This window comes from Zerene cesonia, chromosome 7, assembly GCF_012273895.1.
Source record: "Zerene cesonia ecotype Mississippi chromosome 7, Zerene_cesonia_1.1, whole genome shotgun sequence".
In the NCBI taxonomy this organism is placed as follows: domain Eukaryota; kingdom Metazoa; phylum Arthropoda; class Insecta; order Lepidoptera; family Pieridae; genus Zerene; species Zerene cesonia.
In genome coordinates this window covers 1,781,049-1,802,004 of record NC_052108.1, presented here as the reverse complement: position 1 = coordinate 1,802,004, position 20,956 = coordinate 1,781,049, and the positions used below count along the sequence as shown (strand labels likewise).

General features: G+C 34.0%; 1 protein-coding gene across 2 annotated transcripts in view; it reads left to right on the top strand.

Moving 5' to 3' along the window:
- The window catches only part of LOC119840770, a 73,450-nt gene that overhangs the window by 49,480 nt on the left and 3,014 nt on the right, over positions 1-20,956 (top strand). For both annotated transcript variants that reach the window (XM_038367511.1, XM_038367510.1), the window contains 2 exons: positions 13,574-13,859; positions 16,968-17,098. In XM_038367511.1, coding sequence (XP_038223439.1) covers positions 13,707-13,859; positions 16,968-17,098 — 284 coding nt within the window. In that variant the 5' untranslated portion in view covers positions 13,574-13,706. The remainder of the gene's footprint in view (positions 1-13,573; positions 13,860-16,967; positions 17,099-20,956) is intronic.

Below are 20,956 nucleotides of genomic sequence, written 5' to 3'. Positions count from 1 at the left end.
TACGCTCTGATACAAGTAAACTCTATAAATTATATTAACGCACTATTTCATTAATAATAAGCAACCGAAACTCAAAAGCAATACAAACACAATACACCGATATATATATTGCAGCGGCTGCAGCTAAAACAGTGTTTAACTCAACCTTATCTATTAATGTTCCGTTATAACTTATATCTATGGCTGCTTAGCTGAAAATCATAGCCGTATCAATAAAACTAAGAGCTTGCTATGATACCGTTGGCTCCACCTCTGGTGCGATCCTGAGGTTTCATCCACTTGGAACCGTTTAATGTTAATTAAAATTGTTCCTAACAAACTTGTTTTAAAGTACTGGACACAGTTCTCAGAATGTCTGTTTATTATTCCATATAGTTCCTAACGTTTTCATTAAGTTTCGTTTATAATGTATCTATTATATGAATTTTCAGAAATCTATCAATGTTTTTAACAAAAAATATAGACATTATGCAATAAATAACAAACGATATTCGTTGTTTAACAAAATTTAAATGCAGACTCGAACAGTAATTATATTTAACCTAATTTACACCAAATTACACATATAATCGCAGCGCGAAAACTAATTACTGTTTAATAATATAAATATGTTCATTATTTTAATATTATTTTCATTAAAAATGTTAGTCGCATGTTTTTTAAATAACATTAAATGTCAACATGGGATATTTTATCATGCCTTCTCTTTTTGTACCTTTGAATAAATGATACCTATTTCGAATTCTTATTTATCCACGATTGACAAAATAATTTGTGTTCGACGCTTTCTCTTCTTCATTCATAACACACAAAATTATCTAATTATGTTAATAACGCATAATAAATGAAGTTTATTTGTATATATATTTGATTGGTCACCACTAATCAATCACCATCGACCATATGCATTTGAAGAGCAGATAGAGCCTCTATCTATGAGTTTAAGGGATAATTAGTGCGGAAAGGATAACCGACGGAAGAAAGGAGTGGATTAGGAACGGCGAGGAAAAGGATACGAGTAAGGGCTCTCCCACCACCTCCCACCGCACAAAACACTGTAGCATTCGCATGCTACCATTTCACGTTGACGTATGGGTATGTGGTCCACAAAGCGAGCTGGCACCAATTTGTGCCGAAGCGTACTCAACACACCACAACAACTATTTCACGTTGACTCCTGTGGGTATATGGTCCACAAAGCGAGCTGGCACCAATTTGTGCCGAAGTGTACTCAACACACCACAACAACTATTTCACGTTGACTCCTGTGGGTGTGTGGTCCACAAAGCGAGCTGACCCAATTTCTGCCGAAGCGCACTCAACAAACCACAAGCACAATAAAAGTCTAGTAACAAACAATTCAGCGCAAAGCGGACCCCACCCGCTCCTGTCGATAATTATATTTCGCGTCCATACCAATAGATAGCACGATTTAAGATAACTGCCGGCGAAACAAAGAATTTCCTCCACTACACCGCACCGAGCCTAATCGTAGTCATACATTACAATAAAACGGTTGTTATGGAAACTGCATCTGGCTGTAAACCGAGCTTTATATAGTAGCAATTCTGGATGTTGATACGTGTAGATTAGATAACGAGGATCCTAATATATTGCTGATAATGTTATTAGCCAGTTTATTAGCCTCGTATATTTGTGGTGAAAATCATCATAATCATCAGCCCATATATGTTCCCACTGCTGGGTAAGGCCATAATAATCCACCACGTTGGCCAAGTGCAGGTTGGCAGATGTCACATGTCGTCGAACTTTTGATTCTTGGACATGCCGGTTTCCTCACGATGAGTTCCTTCACATTTTATAGCAGTGGTGATGTTATCGACATGTGCATATAAATTGAAAAATTAATTTATTTCCTGCACGCTCACCCGGTCTCGAACCTCGACTTATCGATTTTGAACTCCGAGGTTCTCACCACTGAGTCACTACATATTTACACTATTACACTGCATATTTTTTAATGATCTCTTGGTTTGGTGGTAAATGACTACCAGGTTAAAGCTGGCTTCGTCACGAATGTAAAACTAGTTAAAATATTCACTAAAAAGTAAAAGGGGTGATTAAGGGCATAAAATAGAGAGACCTGATCGGTATGCCAGACTATACGTTTGTTTGAGCTAATCAAATTGAAAGAGGGTAGTGGAATAATTATTATTAATGAGGCTCATTATTAACCCCCTCATTTATAATGAATAATGTGATAAAAACACTACGCACACAAAAGGAGGAGGTTATAAATTCTAACGCATTTTTTTTTTATTTTTTATCTCCTAACTTTTTATGCCTCCCGTGTGGTCTCATTTAAATTTGGTCTAGTTTTGACAAAATGAAGGCGTTTTAGTTTTTATCCAAATATATGGTTGTTTTTGTGTCTAGATTTTAAAGAGGCTAGAGAGTGATAAACGTAGAAACTGCATATCTCATCGTCATGGGAATTACGTTTCACGATGCGTGTGGAGCCGCAAGTCACAACTAGTCCCTGTATAAAAACGAACACAAGAAAATACACAACTGTACGATTATTATAATTATTATTACTCTTTTAAATGTTAAAGCATACAACACATACCTCATTACATTTATAGCTGGAAATTACTGCGGAAGCATTTATATAATTATCGCCTCGCATTGTATGTGGATAAAACAAGAATGTCATATAATCAAGAAAATCCTATCCTACTAGTCCTTCCTACTAATATTATAAATGCGAAAGTTTGTAAGGATGTGTGTCTGTTTGTTGCTCTTTCACGCAAAAACTAATGAACCGATTGCAATGAAATTTGGTACGTAGACAGCTGGACATCTGGAATAACATCTTCTTCTTTGTCGTGTCGCTCTTGACAGAGCGGTCGTGGTCTTCATGTTGTATCAGATGTAACCCGCTTCACGATATTCCGCCATTTTTCTCTGTTTCCCGTCATTCTGCTACATTCGTGCAGCGGACCGCCAACAGCAGTTTTGATTTGGTCGGTCCATCGCATGGGTGAACGTCCGCGTGTTCTAGTACCCTCCACTGCTCCTTGTAGCACAATACGCTCTATAGATCTCTCATTTCTTCGCGGACGGACTTACGCGGGTGAAACCGCGGGATGCAGCTAGTATGGAATAAATGATAGTGGACAGTATAATATACCAGATTTTCGCCCGCAACATCGTTTTTGGATGATTGTATGCATTATTAGACAGTGGTATAACAAAAAAAAAAATGGTATAAATAAAAATAAATATGGAATAGTTGTATACATTGATGCAGACCATGTTTATTTTGACCGAATTCCTAACATTAACCGTAGCATATATAAACGAAGGTCAGGGACAGGTTCGCGTGACGAATCAATTAATTATTTAATGCAGTTTTCGTGGAACAAGTTTTACTACAACATAAAAAGCGCACAGGTACACAAATAAATATAAATGTATGTATAATTTTTTGTTCATTGCTATGATAAAACTCACGTGTTATATTATTTTTCTAGGTTTTAGTCTAGCCTTTATTAACGTATTGCTTTATCCGCCTGGCTTGGCTGCTTCAAATGTATTTTTTTTATTAAATCAAACTCAAACTCAAACATTTTTTTATTCGATTAAACTCACAATTCTAAAGAGAAGATCCGGCGAGAAACAATGTTATTCACCCAAACCTCCATCAAGTTACAAAATACGTTTTGCCGTGAAAATGTTTGTTTGCGCGGGAAGAATATAAACATTTTGTATCTTTTATCTTTTTGAGAAGATATCAATTAAAAATAACTGTTGAATGCACGAACTTACATGCGTAGTTTTTATTATCAAATAGTGTCTCTTTAAATATTTAAATCTTAATAAAATCTGTTCTATTTTTCCATTATTACATGTGTTTGCTTGTTTTCCTTTTAAGATTTGTCGGTTAAACACCCGAACGGGAAATCGAGTTAATATGTTTTTATGTAATTATATTAAATATCATATAATACCATTTTTAAAACATCGTGTTACGAAAAGAACTAAACGAACTAAAATTAATTCAAAAATTGTCTCAGAAATAATCTTAATATATAAAAATCCAGTGTCATGATGATGTATGTTCCCAATATGTTCCCAACTCTTCACCAACTCAACCGATTTTGATGAAATTTGGCATTTTATGTTTAATTTGGTCAAACTTAAAATGTAGGATTGTTTTAATTTCGATTAATTATCGTAATAATATATAATTAACAATAAATTCAGCCACAGCAATGCGTGGCGGGGATGCTAATAGATTTATAAACAAAACTGGATCGCGTGACTAAGAAATTAAAATGTAATTTAGATACCACCCACGAAACTTGAGATAAATACTGGATTTGGATCGCATTGTTAACGGATAACTATTTAAATGGACGATTATTATTTTTTATTTTTTGTGCATTCCTGAACGAAGAAAGTCCTTTTATTTTAGGCGATCGAATTGTTTGTATTGCTTAAATAACTTGGAATTTTAAACTAAGAAAATAAATATGAACAACATGTAATATATTTAAACTTGAACTATAATGCTGATATTTAAGATCTAATCTTAATATTTTATCTAAATATCTATTATAATATCTATTTTATTTAAATAACGAAATAGTCTCCTATCACCGTGTCTGTCTTCATTATACTTCAATGCAATTATATCAAGCCCAAAACAGTTTTGTTGGACAATGCTGTACATCAACTTAGATCATGATTCATCCCACACATAGCTGTGAACTTAATCAACAATACAGCTTTCCAACACTAACCTTCCCTCATACATTTATCATTAAAATAGGCGTTTCTAACATCGATGTAATTATGAGATAGCTCTCGATAACATAACGACTTATGTTAGAAGTTAGTTCACTATGGTCGTAGGAAGCGAAGGCATTGTGTCAAAAATATTCTTTATCTGTGATAGAAAAGAAATTAAGTTTAAAGATATTTATGTTTTTCTGATCATTTGCGTTAATTCGTAATGTGATATTTTAGTTTACCACTTTTTCCGATTTATACTTTTTTCGAAACGAAGAAATGAAAAAAGAAAACTGTCAAATAAAACAAGAATGTCACTTAAGTTTGGCGGGAAATCATAATTTGGATAGATAAAAAATATTACTGGCTAATCATTTCTTTAAAAAAAATATTTGAAAATAACTACGTAAAAGTATTTTATTATATACCAATTCTTTTTTTAGTACTTTGTTTAGAATACCTTACCAAGAATACCTAACTTTGTTGCACTTGAACTTTGTACCCAAGAAGTTGTATTACAATGCAAACAGGAATCTACACTTAATTTTGTAACAAGACAGTGTCAAACATGTTTTTGAAGCCCTTGTATGAATTCCCATAGTAACATTATAAGCCCGAAGAAACCATGCATATAAAGCAGGAGAATCCTGGAATACAATAAATTTACATTTGGTTACTTGTATAGTATTATATAATCTGTGGAATGGTTAAACATAATAGATAGTTTACACTTTTAATTGTCAGTTCAGTCATTCCACCCCAGAGAAAGCTTTGGCATACTATTTCTATCTACACTAATATACTATCTAACTACATCTGACTAAAGGTTTTTACACATTTTATGTTAATATCTTTAGTGTAGATACTAATATTATTTATATTTATGAATGTTTCTAACGTTTTTACAAGAAAGCTGCTGGACTAAATTAAAAAATTCTTTCATCGTTGGAAAGCTGTAACTGAGTGACATAAGCTGTACATGTACCACGGGCGGAGCTGGATTGAACAGCTAGTTATGGATAAATACAAAAACTTATTTTCTTGTTTATAACATTCGTTTGGATTATTAGTTTATTTATAACAGTTACATAACTGTTATATATAGAAATACTTTTATTTGCGTCCACTTAAAAATACATCTAAAACAAAACACAAAACAGTTATAGTGTCAAAAAGGACTCCCCGTCAGCAAAGCAGCAAACATTTTACGATTAAAATGTATTACTGCACTGATTTTCAGACCTCGCGACTGTGCAGACGCAATGATTCAGTTCAGTACAATGCGCGCGCGCAACACATCTAGTCACGGCAGCAACCAGGAAGACATCAACCAATAATGAGATATGACGCCCCTTCATCTAACATCAGCCCGGAGATTGACCGGGCAATTATATTGTACACACGTCATGTTTGCGTTGGTGTAATGTGTCTATGGAAGCTCTTTACAACCGATTTCAAAAAGAGAGGTTATTAATTCGACGCTAACTTTTGGCTGTATTCGGAACTTTTGACTGGGTTAACCCGTTTTGATGATAATCTCCTTGCTTGAAAGCTGGTTCCCCGTGTGGTCCCATTTAAATTTGCATCAAAGATCATACACGTATAAAATAGCTACTGAAGAAAATAATGTTCATATATCTACTACATATTAATTATTTAAATGTAATTAAAAATTACGTTTCGAATGATTATTATAATTAAACCTCGTAATGTCATCCAAAATTTTCACCGCTTTATTATAAGACTAGCTATTCGCCCGTGGTACAATACCGGGGTAATAAGTATCCTATAGCACTCGGGATTAATGTAGCTTTCTTTTGTTGAGAGAAATTTCAATATCGGACCAGCAGTTTCGGTTTTAGAAACAAAAACGTTTCCTTTTTCTTTATTATATTAGAATAGAAATATTCAAAAATTCAAAATTGTTTATTTGGAACAAAATAACACAGAGTACCTACTCTGTGTAATTTTGTTTAATTTTGGTTTAAGTACCTACTTAAACCAAAACTAACGATGACACTCATAAAAGCTTGTTTAGCTGTAGCACAGATGCCAACCCCCGCCTTCATTTAAGAAATATATTCTACAAATTAACAAACTAACAAATAGATATTAATAATAAATAGAAAAAATATCTCAGGCCACAGTGTGCAATCAGCCTGAATAGCTCAAATTATGTAATCAACATTGTTAAATTCTATCTCTGAAATTAGTCGGATGTAATAAGATCGATTTGTTTAACAATGCTTTGTTATTCTTCTTAACGAGTAGTCTTCGCTGTGTTATTGATGACTCCGTTGTAACAGTAGTTAATTACATTGATAATTACGCTGGGAGGAGCAGGTTCGAATACAAAAAATACATATGTATGATATCATTTCAATGTACTATCTAAATAATTATCAGGATACTATATATGTATATTCAAGTAACAAACAAACACTCTTATATTATTAAAAGACTCTCGTCCCGGCTCCGTCCGAACAAGACTTCTGTTTTATCCCAAGGAGCATTTGATCGGGATAAAAAGTATCCTATCACCCAATTCGGCGCATACCCTGTCTGTATACCAAATTTCATCAAAATCCGTTCAGCGTGTTTGACGGACACACAAACAAACTTTCACATTTATAATATTAGAGTGATTTACTCTATTGGTTAGGTAAGGTATAATGAGTGTTGAGTCCATTAAAACATTTTGTGTAAGTGAGTTAAAATCAATGTAACGATATTTAATTCATTGAAATCTATATGACATGAAAAAGGGTGTGGCGAACATCTGAGGCAATTCAATGTGCTTGACCTATTAGGAATGCTAGACCATATCCCTTTTGGTGCAGCCCACACCTATAAATTAATCAGATATAAATAATAGTAAATATAATCATAATAATTACCATTTGGCTTAAGTGTAGTGGTAAATGATACTCACTTCATTTTGCATATAATTAATTCGATTACTAGGAAAGCTATAAAATAATTTGTTACATTTACAGGACGCAAAAATAACCATATCATAATTCTAAAGTGTATGTATAGAGATTTTAATGAACAAACGGGCAAACTCATCAAAGAAATATTCAATCAGTATGTAACCAAAACAATAAAGTAAGAAACAATGAACTGTTTCTATTTGCTTTAAGACACAAAGCCAAGCGATTTATATAGGCACTAGCAGATCCAGCATACGTTTCAGTCTAACTTATCATTTAGGCATTATAAATACAAAGATTATGACTACACTTATTGGAAATAGGAGAGAAAATCTATACGAATATTATAAAGCTGAAGAGTTTGTTTGTTTGAACGCACTAATCTCAGGAACTACTGGTCCGATTTGAAAAATTCATTCAGTGTTAGATAGTCCATTTATTGAGGAAGGCTATAGGCTATATATGTACCACGGGCGAAGCCGGAGCGGACCGCTAGTACGAAATAAAACTTATCAAATATTTAGATTCATACAGACCTGCTTACCTAACAACAGAATGAGTATGATTCTATAACAATTAGGATTTGAAAATATGAATTTAAATAGTACAACCAGGCAGCCTAACGCATAGAGTACTTATAGTATTTTAATTAAAAACCCGTTTTTATTATCTAATACGTGTGTTTTACTGTATCTGTGGCTAATAAAAATAAACAAATAACGCTTCTCTTTTCGCTCTATACCGACCATAGTACTTAGGTATTTGTGAAGTGCTAACAATAGACTATTTAACATTAATGCCTTGCCAAGTGCTCGCCGCGTCCGCCACTTCCCATTTACATACAAACACATAGCATCAATAACTAATTACTTTACCGATACGACCTAACATTATGATATCTATTTGGAAGGTATTTAAGCTATAAGAATTGATATATAAGAGAAATGATCACATGAAATAATTTTTTTTGATAAACCTTTGAAATTTATTTACCTATTGTTTGAAAAAACACGAAATAAGAACAATATGTGACGAAAACTTAAATATTTCCAAAAATCTCCGATATGACTCCCTACTACAATGCTTGTTTTCAGTTAATGTCTTTTAAGTTTTACTAGCTGTTTGCCCGCGGCTTCGCACGCATAATCGAAGGCAATTCCCTAAAAGAAGCCCATGTCAATGCTAGCCTATTATCCTTGATATTCAAAAATATTATGAAGGCCATGAAGTTGCAATTTGTAAGATAAACAAACAAACGAGGAAACAAATAAATTAAAAAGCTCACTGTTACATTTATGCTATTAATAAGGATAAAGTTGAGTATCAGCTTCTTCATATAATGTTATAAATTTAAACAAAAAGGGAAAAAAGAACTCAAAACTACAAATAAGTGAAAACAATAATTTGTGTACGAGTTGTAATCGAAACAACGGCATCCATCTGTTTAAATAAGCTAGAACTTTCTAGGTCATTCGCAGCTCGCTTAAGACCTAAGTTCTAAATGATGTGAAAGTTTTGTTAGAAATTTACTTGAATTCATTTTTAACAATATATTTGCATCTTCAATTATTTGTCAATTTATATAAGTTTTAAGATTTAATTCGAATCGTAACTAAAGCTGACTTCACGTATCACTTTTAGCACGTAAGAAAAGATACAGATGAAGCTGCGCGTGCTGAAGCGTGTTATAATAGTCATTAATGTAGTAGTCGGGTACTCTTCGTCTCAAATTGAGCGAGCTCACACCAAGGGAGGTACCACACTCCCACAGAACATCGGCATGAAATATAAAGCATGAGGAAGAAAAAAGCGTATTTTTACAAAACTCCATCTACTTCTTACTTGTCGGTTAACTCATTTTTATATCACTACTAGCTGACCCGGCAAATTCTGTTCTGTCTTCTTATAACTAAGGGGTCGGTGGTAAATAGATGTTGGCCGATTAGACCAGACCTACCCGATATGCACACAAAATTTCATAAGAATCGGTCCGTTTCGGAGGAGTAAGGTAACTAACATTGTGATTCGAGAATTTTAATATTAGAAAGACACAGATAAAATCTAACTCTATATGTCAAACGCTACTTTGACGTATAAGACAGTTAGATGTTATCTGTGGATTTTTGTATGTGATTAGTTTGGATTATTGCAAACCCTACAAGGTCAACCTCTTTAGTAATTAATTAACACTATAAGTTGCCATAACATTACGGTTACCCAACGATTAATGCTTGCCTCGGGAATCGAACACAATGCCTTTTGTATGTCTGATTGATTGATGATCGAGATCGGATAATAGTATGTTTCTTAATATACCATTAATTGAACGGTATTAAATAGCTGGATTAACTTGATTTAATGCATTTTAGTTTATAATCTGTAAAATGTTTTCTATAAAAAGTTTAAGAGAGGAAGGGGCAGAGATACGCCAGATTCTATAATTACAAATGGTATATCGCGTTACCAAATCTTATCAAGATTCGTTCAACTTAAATTTTAATAAAGTATATGTTATTTTCTTGTGTTTGATTTTACGCAAGTATTATACGGGGAGACCGACTAACTGAGTCTCCCCGTGACCACGCTCGCTGTAAAGTGTTCGAAACGTCGGGTTAATAATATAATGAATAAATCGCGCTTTAAATCCTTTAAAAAGTTTTTAATTTCTTAAAGTATATGTTTGCCTCATTAAAATGAGAGTATCTAATATGACTATACTGTTTAAATATCTAAGCGCAAAATCCGAACTAAAATGTTCGTACCTTATTTCTCCACAATGACTCTAAAAGCGAAGTTAAGACTACCATTAAACTTGAATAAATAGATTAATCTTTGTTGTTTAAAAGAGGTAAACATAATAATATTACGTGCTGTAACCCGCGGCGACACACGCGTGGTACCCCGGTAAAAATTAGTCTATGTACTAATCCAGATTATATAATAATGTATCTCATACAAACACGATAAACTGTTTTAGCGTGAAAGAGTAACAAACATCCATACATATGGACTGACATACTTTAGTAGGATTGCGTTTCACAAATATGCCAACTAAAAGCGTCCTGACACCTGCTTTTTACGACCATTGTTATTTTATTTTAAAATGCTTTACGCAACGCTTTGTAATAGAGAATGGAGTATATTTGAGATCGTTGATAATTTCAATCTATTAAACACAACAAGTATTTAGTCATAGATAGCGGTCTCCATTCAATTTTGTAGTATCAATGCGTATCATCGACACAGTTTTGTCGCGTAAACAATAATGAAATAAAAATAATACGTTTTGATGAAATGAAATCCGTTTAATTAAATAGACAAATCTTCTTATATATAAAAATTAATTATTATGATCGTTAATCTCGCTTAAACTCGGTAAAATGGCTGCTCCGATTTTGATAATTTTGGTTTTGATACATTCATAATAGTCCAGGGAATATTTAAAAGGTAAAAAATACCGAGTAATGTTTCAAAAAAAGGTCAATGGCGTTGCGAAGTTCGCCGGGTCAGCTAGTAAACGGATAAAACTATAGAAGTAGATGAGAGTCTTTTGCACCTTAGCTAGTTCACATATTAAAAGCAGTTGTTATTCAGCAATACATTCACAGATTGTTTCCTTGCGCACGTTGCTAAAACATCAATCCATTCGATTCGACCTGAATCGATTTAATTAGTAGAAAAGCGAATTCGATCTACGATTACGAATAATCGATATGTAATTGCGGTTGATGGAAATGAGAAGTAAAAGTATGATTATATTAAAGGTAAAAGTCGATGTAACAGAATACAGCCAATTGTTATCTATACATTATAATTTATTTTAAAATATAGGTTTGATCTCCAAATTACATCAGTTCAACTACTAAACATGCTTTTTGCTATAAAGGTTCATATATTTTGTATGTGGTAGTCGAGCACGCTTCGGCACGAATTGGGCCAGCTCGCACCGGGGAAGTACCACACCCCCACAGAAGACCGGCGTGGACTAGTATTCTGCTGTGTTTCGTTCGGTGAGTGGGGGAGCCGGAGGCCCATATCCTTTTCCTTACCCTTCCCTGTCCTTTCCTTTATTCCTATCGCCAATCCTTTCTTAATCCCTTCCCAAAAAGTCGGCAATGCATTTGTAGAGGCGTAAGGTCTGCAATGGACCTTATGCCTCTCCAAATGTTCATGGGCGGTGGTAGCGCTAGGTAAAAAAAAAAAAAATATATGTTCTTCGTTATCATCACTATAATGAAATATCTTATGTATATATGAATTAAGAATATATGAACTTCTTGAGACAGTATTTATTTGATTGCTATGATGTCCTTTTTATGGGCATTTGAGACTATAAATATAAGTTTCGTACGAAAATAACTAACGTCATGAAATTAAGTTGGTAAATATTGTTTTTTTTTTTTTTTTTTTGTAACGGACTGTTTTTATGATATGATTCTGGTGTCTGTTCATAGTTAGGAGGCTAGAGAGTGAGATAGGCTACATTTTACGCGGGAATTTCCTTTTCCTTTTCCTAGTTTACAATAAATCAAACCGCAATGTTGTAATTATTAATTATCTATCATCTTTCTACAATATCAAGAAGAAAGGTATGATTTTATTCTTTGGTGGTGAACATTTTTGATTCTTCTGCAAAGTACATAGAAAAAAACATCAGGAGATGAGAAAATCGAGAAATGTCATTTTTTATTTATTTTAATGTTCAATTCTTCTATCCAATACAAACTATATTGTAGCAATATTTCAAAACTAGCTGCGCCCCGCGGTTTCACCCTCGTAAGTCCGTATCCCGTAGGAATATCGGGATAAAAAGTTGCCTATATCTTATTCCAGTTGTCCTGCTATCTACGTAGCAAATTTCATTGCAATCGATTCAGTAGTTTTTGCGTGAAAGAGCAACAAACACACACACATCCTTACAAACTTTCGCATTTATAATATTAGTAGGATTAGTAGAACTAGTAGGGTAGGATATAAGTTAAGTTTTTCTATATATTCAGATGATTATATACCGACCCCTTATTTCTACTGAAAGGTTCTCAAGCAAGGATGGTCAGTTGAATCTCTACAATAGCGGTAAAACAATCCGGGTCAATGGATAAAATGCAGAAATTATTTCTATCTCGTTTTCAAGTTTGACATTTGTACCTACAGCCGTGCGGTTCTGCGCACTTTCATTTTATTATTATGGTCGTTCAAGTTTGAATATCGATTTATTGAATTGTTTATTGTCTTATGTAAATAATAGATATTATATATTTAAGAGCTTCACTAGTCCGGAGTAAGAAAAATTATCGTTATAGGCCTTTGTCTAAAACGTATGTATAGTGAAGAAGGATAGTCATGTAACCACATAATTGCATTACATATTTGTCGTATTACCAAATTGAAAATTGTATATAATTCACCAGAAATCAAACAAAAAGATATTTACTTTGAAAGTATGTATAATACTTTTAAATCTAGCAGACGAAAATCTCGAGCAACATTTAAAGTATAAAATTAACGTAAACCATTTATATTGCAACACTTGATAAAACTATTCAATCCTTACGACAAATTGTTGTAACCTACATATTTATGCTTCAGGAAATACGAACTAGTTCATTTAAAACGGCGAACGTCTGTTTTTTTTACATTTTTTCTTATTATCGCATAAATCTTATCTCTATTGATCGGTAGCTTGTCAAATTACATTTAATTGCTCCATCATAGTATTCAATAAAAACGTGTGAAGTAGGAAACAATGAACGCAAAAACATTGCACAATCTCGATCGAATATCGATCAAATAAAGTGGATTGTATAGGTCAATATCGCCTAACCACAAATTGCCTCAAGGTTATCATAAAAAGGTCACACTAACCCATTCCTTTGTTGCAGGTAGCGGCATACAAAAAGAGGAAATCAAATTTGAAATTAGAACATGATAGCTTACTGACCCGCGTCTGAAGTTTAAAAAAAGAATGCGGTTACCGCGCTTTTGAAAATGACATGTCACTGACACAGACTAAAAATGGCGCATAAATTAAAGAACAATCACTACGTAGCGACGCACCGGTCTGGTGTGGACTCGCCGTCTTCTGGGGCCTACTTGCACAGAGCGTCTTCAAGGGATGAAAATGACAGCCATCGCGCGCCATCCGAGAGAACTTTATCTGAATACACGGTACGTACCAACTGTAAACATATTTGTATAAATATGAACATAGAAGGACTCCCACAACTGTAATATTTTTGTTTTGTGTCACATTTATTGAAACATCATAATGTAAATATAATTAATCATCTGTAGCCGATAAAATTTAAGAGAAAATGTCGCAAATTAGCCTTCCAATAATCATTTACGTCGTGAAATTCAAAGAAAAACAAATTTTAATCACCCAGTATTCAAACAATTCGCAGAAACCTAATAAAAATATTTCCGTATACAAAAACATTCACATCATGCGTACCGTGAGCAAAACATCATGTTAATAAAATTAAAATTATTAATAATAATGAAACAAACAAGTTCATTCGTCCCGCACTAATTTACGTTCCAGAGTAGTGACGTAAAACTTCCTCTAATAAATTCACGAACAGACTGTAATAAAACTCCCATCTCGATCTGTTTGTTCATTCAAACAAACTGACTTTTAAACGGTACGATTCCGAGCTATTTGAAATTCAGAGCGTAAGCGTTTTTGTATCCTAGTTATCTATTACAATGCATAATAGCGAAGAAAGTAAGGAAAACATCGTTTTTATTTCCTTTCTTTTAGATTTAGTAAACAACATTTACAATAATTCAATGTAAAATTTTTCCAACCTTCAGAGTAAACTAATTATTTGTCCGAAAATAGATTTATTAATCCCTCTTTGATAGCAGCCCAAAAAGCTTCAAAACCTTACAATAGCACTTCATCCTACCTCTCTTAGTTAACTTTTCTACGCAACAAATAAATAAAACCTTGGAATCATAAATTTAAAAATAAATTACATTTATTGGAATCGTCGCAATATTATAGTCAAATCATGTTAAAGGAGAATCAACTACAAATAAAAACGTATTTAAACGTATTAAACTACGTTGGCGTTATTCTATTAAAATCTATGAGACATTGTCCTGATTACCTATACTATATTATTTATTATACTTGGAATGTGTATGTTAACAAATCATATGTTAACAAGGCGAACAATATTTACACAACATTTTACGGCGCCTTATAAAAAGCAATGAAAAACATAAAGAATTTTAATGAGACGTAAATTTTAAAACATAAAAACAATTTGCGAAACAATATCGCTGGCTATAACTAGAGTAATAACGCACACATAAATCAGAACACATACGGGTTTATTTTGGGTCTAGAATCGATTAAAATGCTACCAAACACATAACGTTGTACTGCGCTCTTGTACATTCGTAATTGTGTGCGTGCAAACAGCGAGAGATCGCGTTTTGATGAGCAATTTGTACATGTACTAGCTGCACCCGGCAAACGCTGTTCTGCCTTACTCTTATCATTTAGGGGTATGAAAAATAGATGTTGGCCGATTCTCATAGATACCGGATAAGCACAAAAAATTTCATCAAAATCGGTCAAGCCGTTTCGGAGGAGTATGGCAACGAAAACTGTGACACGAGAATTTTATATATTAGATGGTCATTGAATTTGAAAGAATGAACTGTCTTCGGGGCACAAAGATCACGAACAGGACGACGTAGTACAAAACAGTATCCAACTAGATCTGCATATTAGAATTATTTACAAATTTGAACGTAAATACGACAAAAAACACATAAAGACGGTTATCCGGAAGAATTCGCTATTTAGCGATAAGACCGCCATTTGTAATAATGTCACCACACACAGGATAAGTCTCAATTTGTAATTTTTCCAGAGCAATAAAGTATAATAAATAAATAAAATAAAATCTATACTAATATTATAAAGCTGAAGAGTTTGTTTGTTTGATTGTTTGTTTGTTTGTTTGTTTGAACGCGCTAATCTCCGGAACTACTGGTCCGATTTGAATAATTCTTTTTGTGTTGAATAGTACGTTTATCGAGGAAGGCTCATAACAAACCCCTAAGTATTCAAATATTTAAGATCCTTTTTTTATGTCATAGCGGGCAACCGAGCTTGTGGTTTGCCTGATGGCAAGCGATCCACCGCCCATGAACATTCGCAAAGGTAGTGCCTCTGCGAATGCGCTGCCCGCTTTTTGGGGTAAAGGAAAAGGAAAGGATTAACGACTGAAAAGAGGGAATGGTCTGGGACGGGTGAGGAAAAGGAAACGGGTCTCCTCATCACTTCGACGATCCTGCACATCTGCCAATGTTTCCCCCACTAACTTGTACCACACCCGACCTCCACAGTCGAATTCCATCTAATCCAACGAGTTGATACTATAACAATGTTATTGCTTATTAAGCGGCAAATCCAATCGAATAGTGTGTCATGCATTATTTTGATCACATCATATGATATATCGTCAAACTTGTATGGACGTACACAGGAACATGATTTCATGGGAGATATTTGCGCAATGAGTTCATTGTTGACTCATTTGAATATGTCATAAAAAACTACGAGAAATAAGTAACAACTGCAAAATATTCTTACTTTAATGACTGTTTAAGGTGAAATAAATCGCCGCTTTCGCTACAGAGCATGCTAAAAAATCTATTTATATACACCCGAAAAACATTACTCCACTTTTTGTGATCTGGTGTTTATATTATAAATCTACTTTTTAGCATGTTTGCGATCTAGATATTAAAAAGGTAAAGGCTTTTTTTTAACAACCCTTGTAAAAATACACCTATGATTGTCTAGCCTCCTATCTCCGAATACAAAATTCACATCATAAATCGCTCAATAGTGACGTGAAAGACAAACAAACAAACAGTTTCGCATTTACAATATTACAGTAAGGAAGATAACATTCCTCAAAAAATAGACTATCCAAAACAAATATTTTTCAATTCGAACCTCTACTTCATTGAGATAAGCACGTACGTCGTACAACCGAACAAACAAAACCTGCAGCTTTTCAATTGAATATATTAAATACATGTGATTTTATTTTTGCTACATTTTGGCAAAAAGACGCGATTTCGAATCCCGCCTCGTAATCAAATTCTTTCTATTCTTTAAAAATGTCTCATTTATAAATAATTTGAATGTTACAGAACTAAACATTATATTAAAAAGAATAAAGAAGGAAAGAAACATTTATTATGTATACATATTACATACATATCAACATTACATAAATTTCTCAGACAATGGACGAGCGAACCCGTTCTCCGTCCGAGCGCACGGGGCGTCGCCACGCGAACGGTTCGCCTCGCGCCGACTCCACTTCCGACGTGTACGTGACGAGCGCAGCTTACCGCCCGCCTTCGGAAATCAGGTGCGTATGATATCTCTTCTGCTTACAGTGTTGTGTATGCTAAAAGTCCTATGAACTTAGAAGAGAATGTTTGCGAGCCTTTATCCTACTTTATACTAATATTATAAATGCGAAAGTTTGTAACTTATCATAATTTATTATCTACGTACCAAATTTCATTGCAATCGTTTCAGTAGTAGTTTTCGCATGAAAGAGCAACAAACACACACTCATCGATACAAATTTTCGCATTTATAATATAAGTAGGATGTAATATTATAATCGTATTGTTTTTGTCGTAAACTTACATATTAACGGCACAATACCTGCGGGATAAGCTAGAATATTTTAACATTTCGTGTAATGGACATATTTATTATCTACAAACATAACACGGCAACTTTTAGCATAAATTTTCTGTTCATCAGATCCACTAAATTCCATTCCCCAAAGCAGTTTCATTCGTATATGTGTACGGTATTAACTTAACCCATATTCTAATTATGAAACAAATTTCCACCAATAATTACAATCCCAATTTCCTTAAATATATTCCCGAACATAAACCATCCCAAGCTGACAAAATAATAGTCCAATAAATGTCCGTCAATAGCTTCCATTATAAACAAAGAGCCCTTCAAACACCACGTCCCGTTACGAATAAATATTAGATGATTTTATGCTTAGAAAGTTTCCAATTATAAGCAAAGCTAACAAGACACGAACGCCTTAGTCATGCGATCCAAATGAGATGTCCACCTTTTAACAAAACGTCAAACGAGGGCCGAATGGGTGTCACGCTTGAAAGATGAAAAAAGGGACAAAAGGTTGACGAGTAAAAAACTTAATTCAATGTTTAGGGTGAGGATTATTCAAGTATTTTTATTGGTAGCTGTAAAGAGGCTTTGAAGGTTTGTTTAGTTAACACTAGCTTTAGAGCCGGGTTTACTTTCGTGGAGAGAGAAAGGTAAGACCTTGCAAAATATTGCTATTATAAAAGCAGATCAAAACAAACATCCATTCTAGCGTTTTATCCAATAATGTAGAAAATAGAGAATTGAAAATTATATTATGGGTTTCACACACACCTAGTATCTGTATTTTATACGAAATATTTCAAGCACTAGGTTTAATCTGAGTTTGTCATTAACGTAAATATGGACAATGCACTAGGCGCCATACATATATTGAAATATTATTACATCTTTTGACTATGTACTTAATACTAAAAGGGGAAAATGTAATACCCATTTAAGATAATGTTAATTTTGTATAACGTGTTAAATATTATGCACCAGTGGACTTCAACAGAAAAGTCGGAGGTTATAGACCAGGCGAGTATGCGGGATATAATTCGATTTATCAATTTGTATGTGCATTACCACTGCTCAAAACACTGAAGGAAAACATTGTAAGGAAACCGGCAGATCCGAGACCAACAGTTCGACAACGACTGAGATCTGCCAACCCACTTGACCAGCGTGTATCTGAACCCTCATAAGAGGTATGGAAAAAGTAGGAATCTAGTGGAGAAGAAGTGGGAATATATATAGGCTGATGATGATTCTAAATATAGAGACCATCGATTAAAGTATTTATTAAGTATTATCTATAAGTATGTTTGTATTGTTTATATAATGTATGCATGTATGTTTATTTCTTCTGACTGGCACTCCAACAAGGGGCTACTGAAAATCAGCGCTGCGCATTACGCGTAGCACATGCTGAGTAGTTACCCTTTTTAGCACCAAAACGATTAGTCATAAGTTCACTTCTTAATTTTAATTTAACTTTGTATAAGTGTGGTGGTGTTAAATAAACATTCTTTCTTTCTCATGTCCCAATGACAGAGCCGTAGCATAAACGAAAAGTTTTTATGTTCTCCTGATATAATGGTAAAATTGTGGGTAATTCACAGCCGGCACATCAAAGAGCTACCAAAGTGTATTAGAAGCAATAATTATGGTAGCCGTCACGGTTAAAAAGGATTCGTCGAAAGTAAACTTAATTAGCCACGCTGGGAAGAATTTAGAATGGATTTGACACTCAATAAGAGGTTCTGTGGAATAAATTGATGTTATATTGTATTTACTTGATGTGTCCGGGACTTAGTTCGCGTGGGAGCCGACGAGACTTAGTTTATTGATACAAATTTAGTTTTCAGCAATGAAAAAGTAACTAGCTAGATCTTACAAAAGACTAGAAAGCAAAGTTTATTTTGGTATGTTTTATCAAATATCGTGTTAAACGAATGTGTTTATGTAAAAAAACAGTTACATATTTTGAAATAATGAACAGACATTTCAATATTGCTTCTGGAACCTACCTATCGTCATTTTAAATGGAGAGGAAAATTGTGCAATCGTCATCTATAGTATAATAACCCAGTACCAACACATACGTTTTAAAACCACATGCAACTCCAATCTAGAGGTCTCACGGTCTCACGGCTTGTCAACAATGATAGTCGCAAGTCGTAAGCAATCACTGGATATTGGTTGTACGATGGTTGTTCCCATCTCACCACCGTTACAATGTGATGTCAATAAACATCATGCATGCGTCATGCGATTGCGCGCATGGCCAATTTTGCATCAATCTCGTCGTTTATACGGTTTTGCTTTCATGTGCCGACGAGCGGTTGAGACGCGGAGTTTTTTATTAAATTCATAGATCGGTGTAGTGGAAAATACATAATATATTAGATTAGCTAAATCCTCTCCTACGTAACTTTTTAAGTCGAAGTCGTAACTTTCCATTTAAATTTGTATGTTCGTCTAAAGATAGTAACTATTTATAAATCTCTGGTCAGGATTAATCGCTAATAGATGCACGTTGTAAAAAGATGGGACCCTATGGCCATCACCATGACCCTCTGGCCATCAATTATAAGGCGTCTATAATAAAAAGGCTAGCCTCTTTTCAATACGGCCTAGGAAAAGCCCTGATTCTTCACTATACAGCTGCTGAAGATGCGATATAAATAACGAGATTAAAGAGCAAGAGAGAAGAGTTTCTTGGCGGCTTATCTCTGTAGAAACTGCTTTCTGAACTGGTGCTCCATTTTAAATTATGTATTTGACAAACCATAATTCAAAAGCTCTTCTGAAGGATGTCTGTTTGAATTAACATACTATTGAGGTTTAAATTTCGATGCTCATTTCTCAATACAAAATTCTCACAAAAACGCATCAAAAACGCGCGCTCACGTTTTAAGAGGACGAATCTAATAATTGAACACGTCGAGGCCGCTTGTCGGAATTAGGCGAGGACTACAGAGCGACTAGCGGTAAGATAAGCTTTGCCCCGTTACGTCGCTCTGTGTACATGCTTTGTGCGGTTCTTGGTGAAATTAGACGTAACATTGAGTGGCCGTGACTTTGAAATGGCGTCCTTTATCTATAGTGGTCGGCTGTTGTGCTTATCGCTTGAAAATGTTTTCCCAACGCTTAAATACATACAATGACCACGATTATCTGAATAACTCTAGAGTACCTAGTGAAAATAGAACTAGACATTAAAAATAGTAATGTATATGACACATCAATTTGAATCGAGAGAAAGAAAGTAAAAAAAAAAGATATTTATTACCGAAACAATGATTTCATTTCAGCTCAAATATAGAAATATCATATATTAATTGTATTTATGGGGAAGAAGTTTATTTATATACCCAGATTGATAGGTAATGGCCTAGTTTATAATCATGGAATGTTTTTTAAGAAACTAGGTACTCTAAGGCCTTAGCAATCAACGTCAACGTAATCTGAAAAACAAGAAAAACAAACATAATTATCCTCATTATTTCCCTACCGATTGCATCACCGGAACTTTAACTAAAAATATAAAAAGCAAACAGAATAATGTACAAGACCTTCT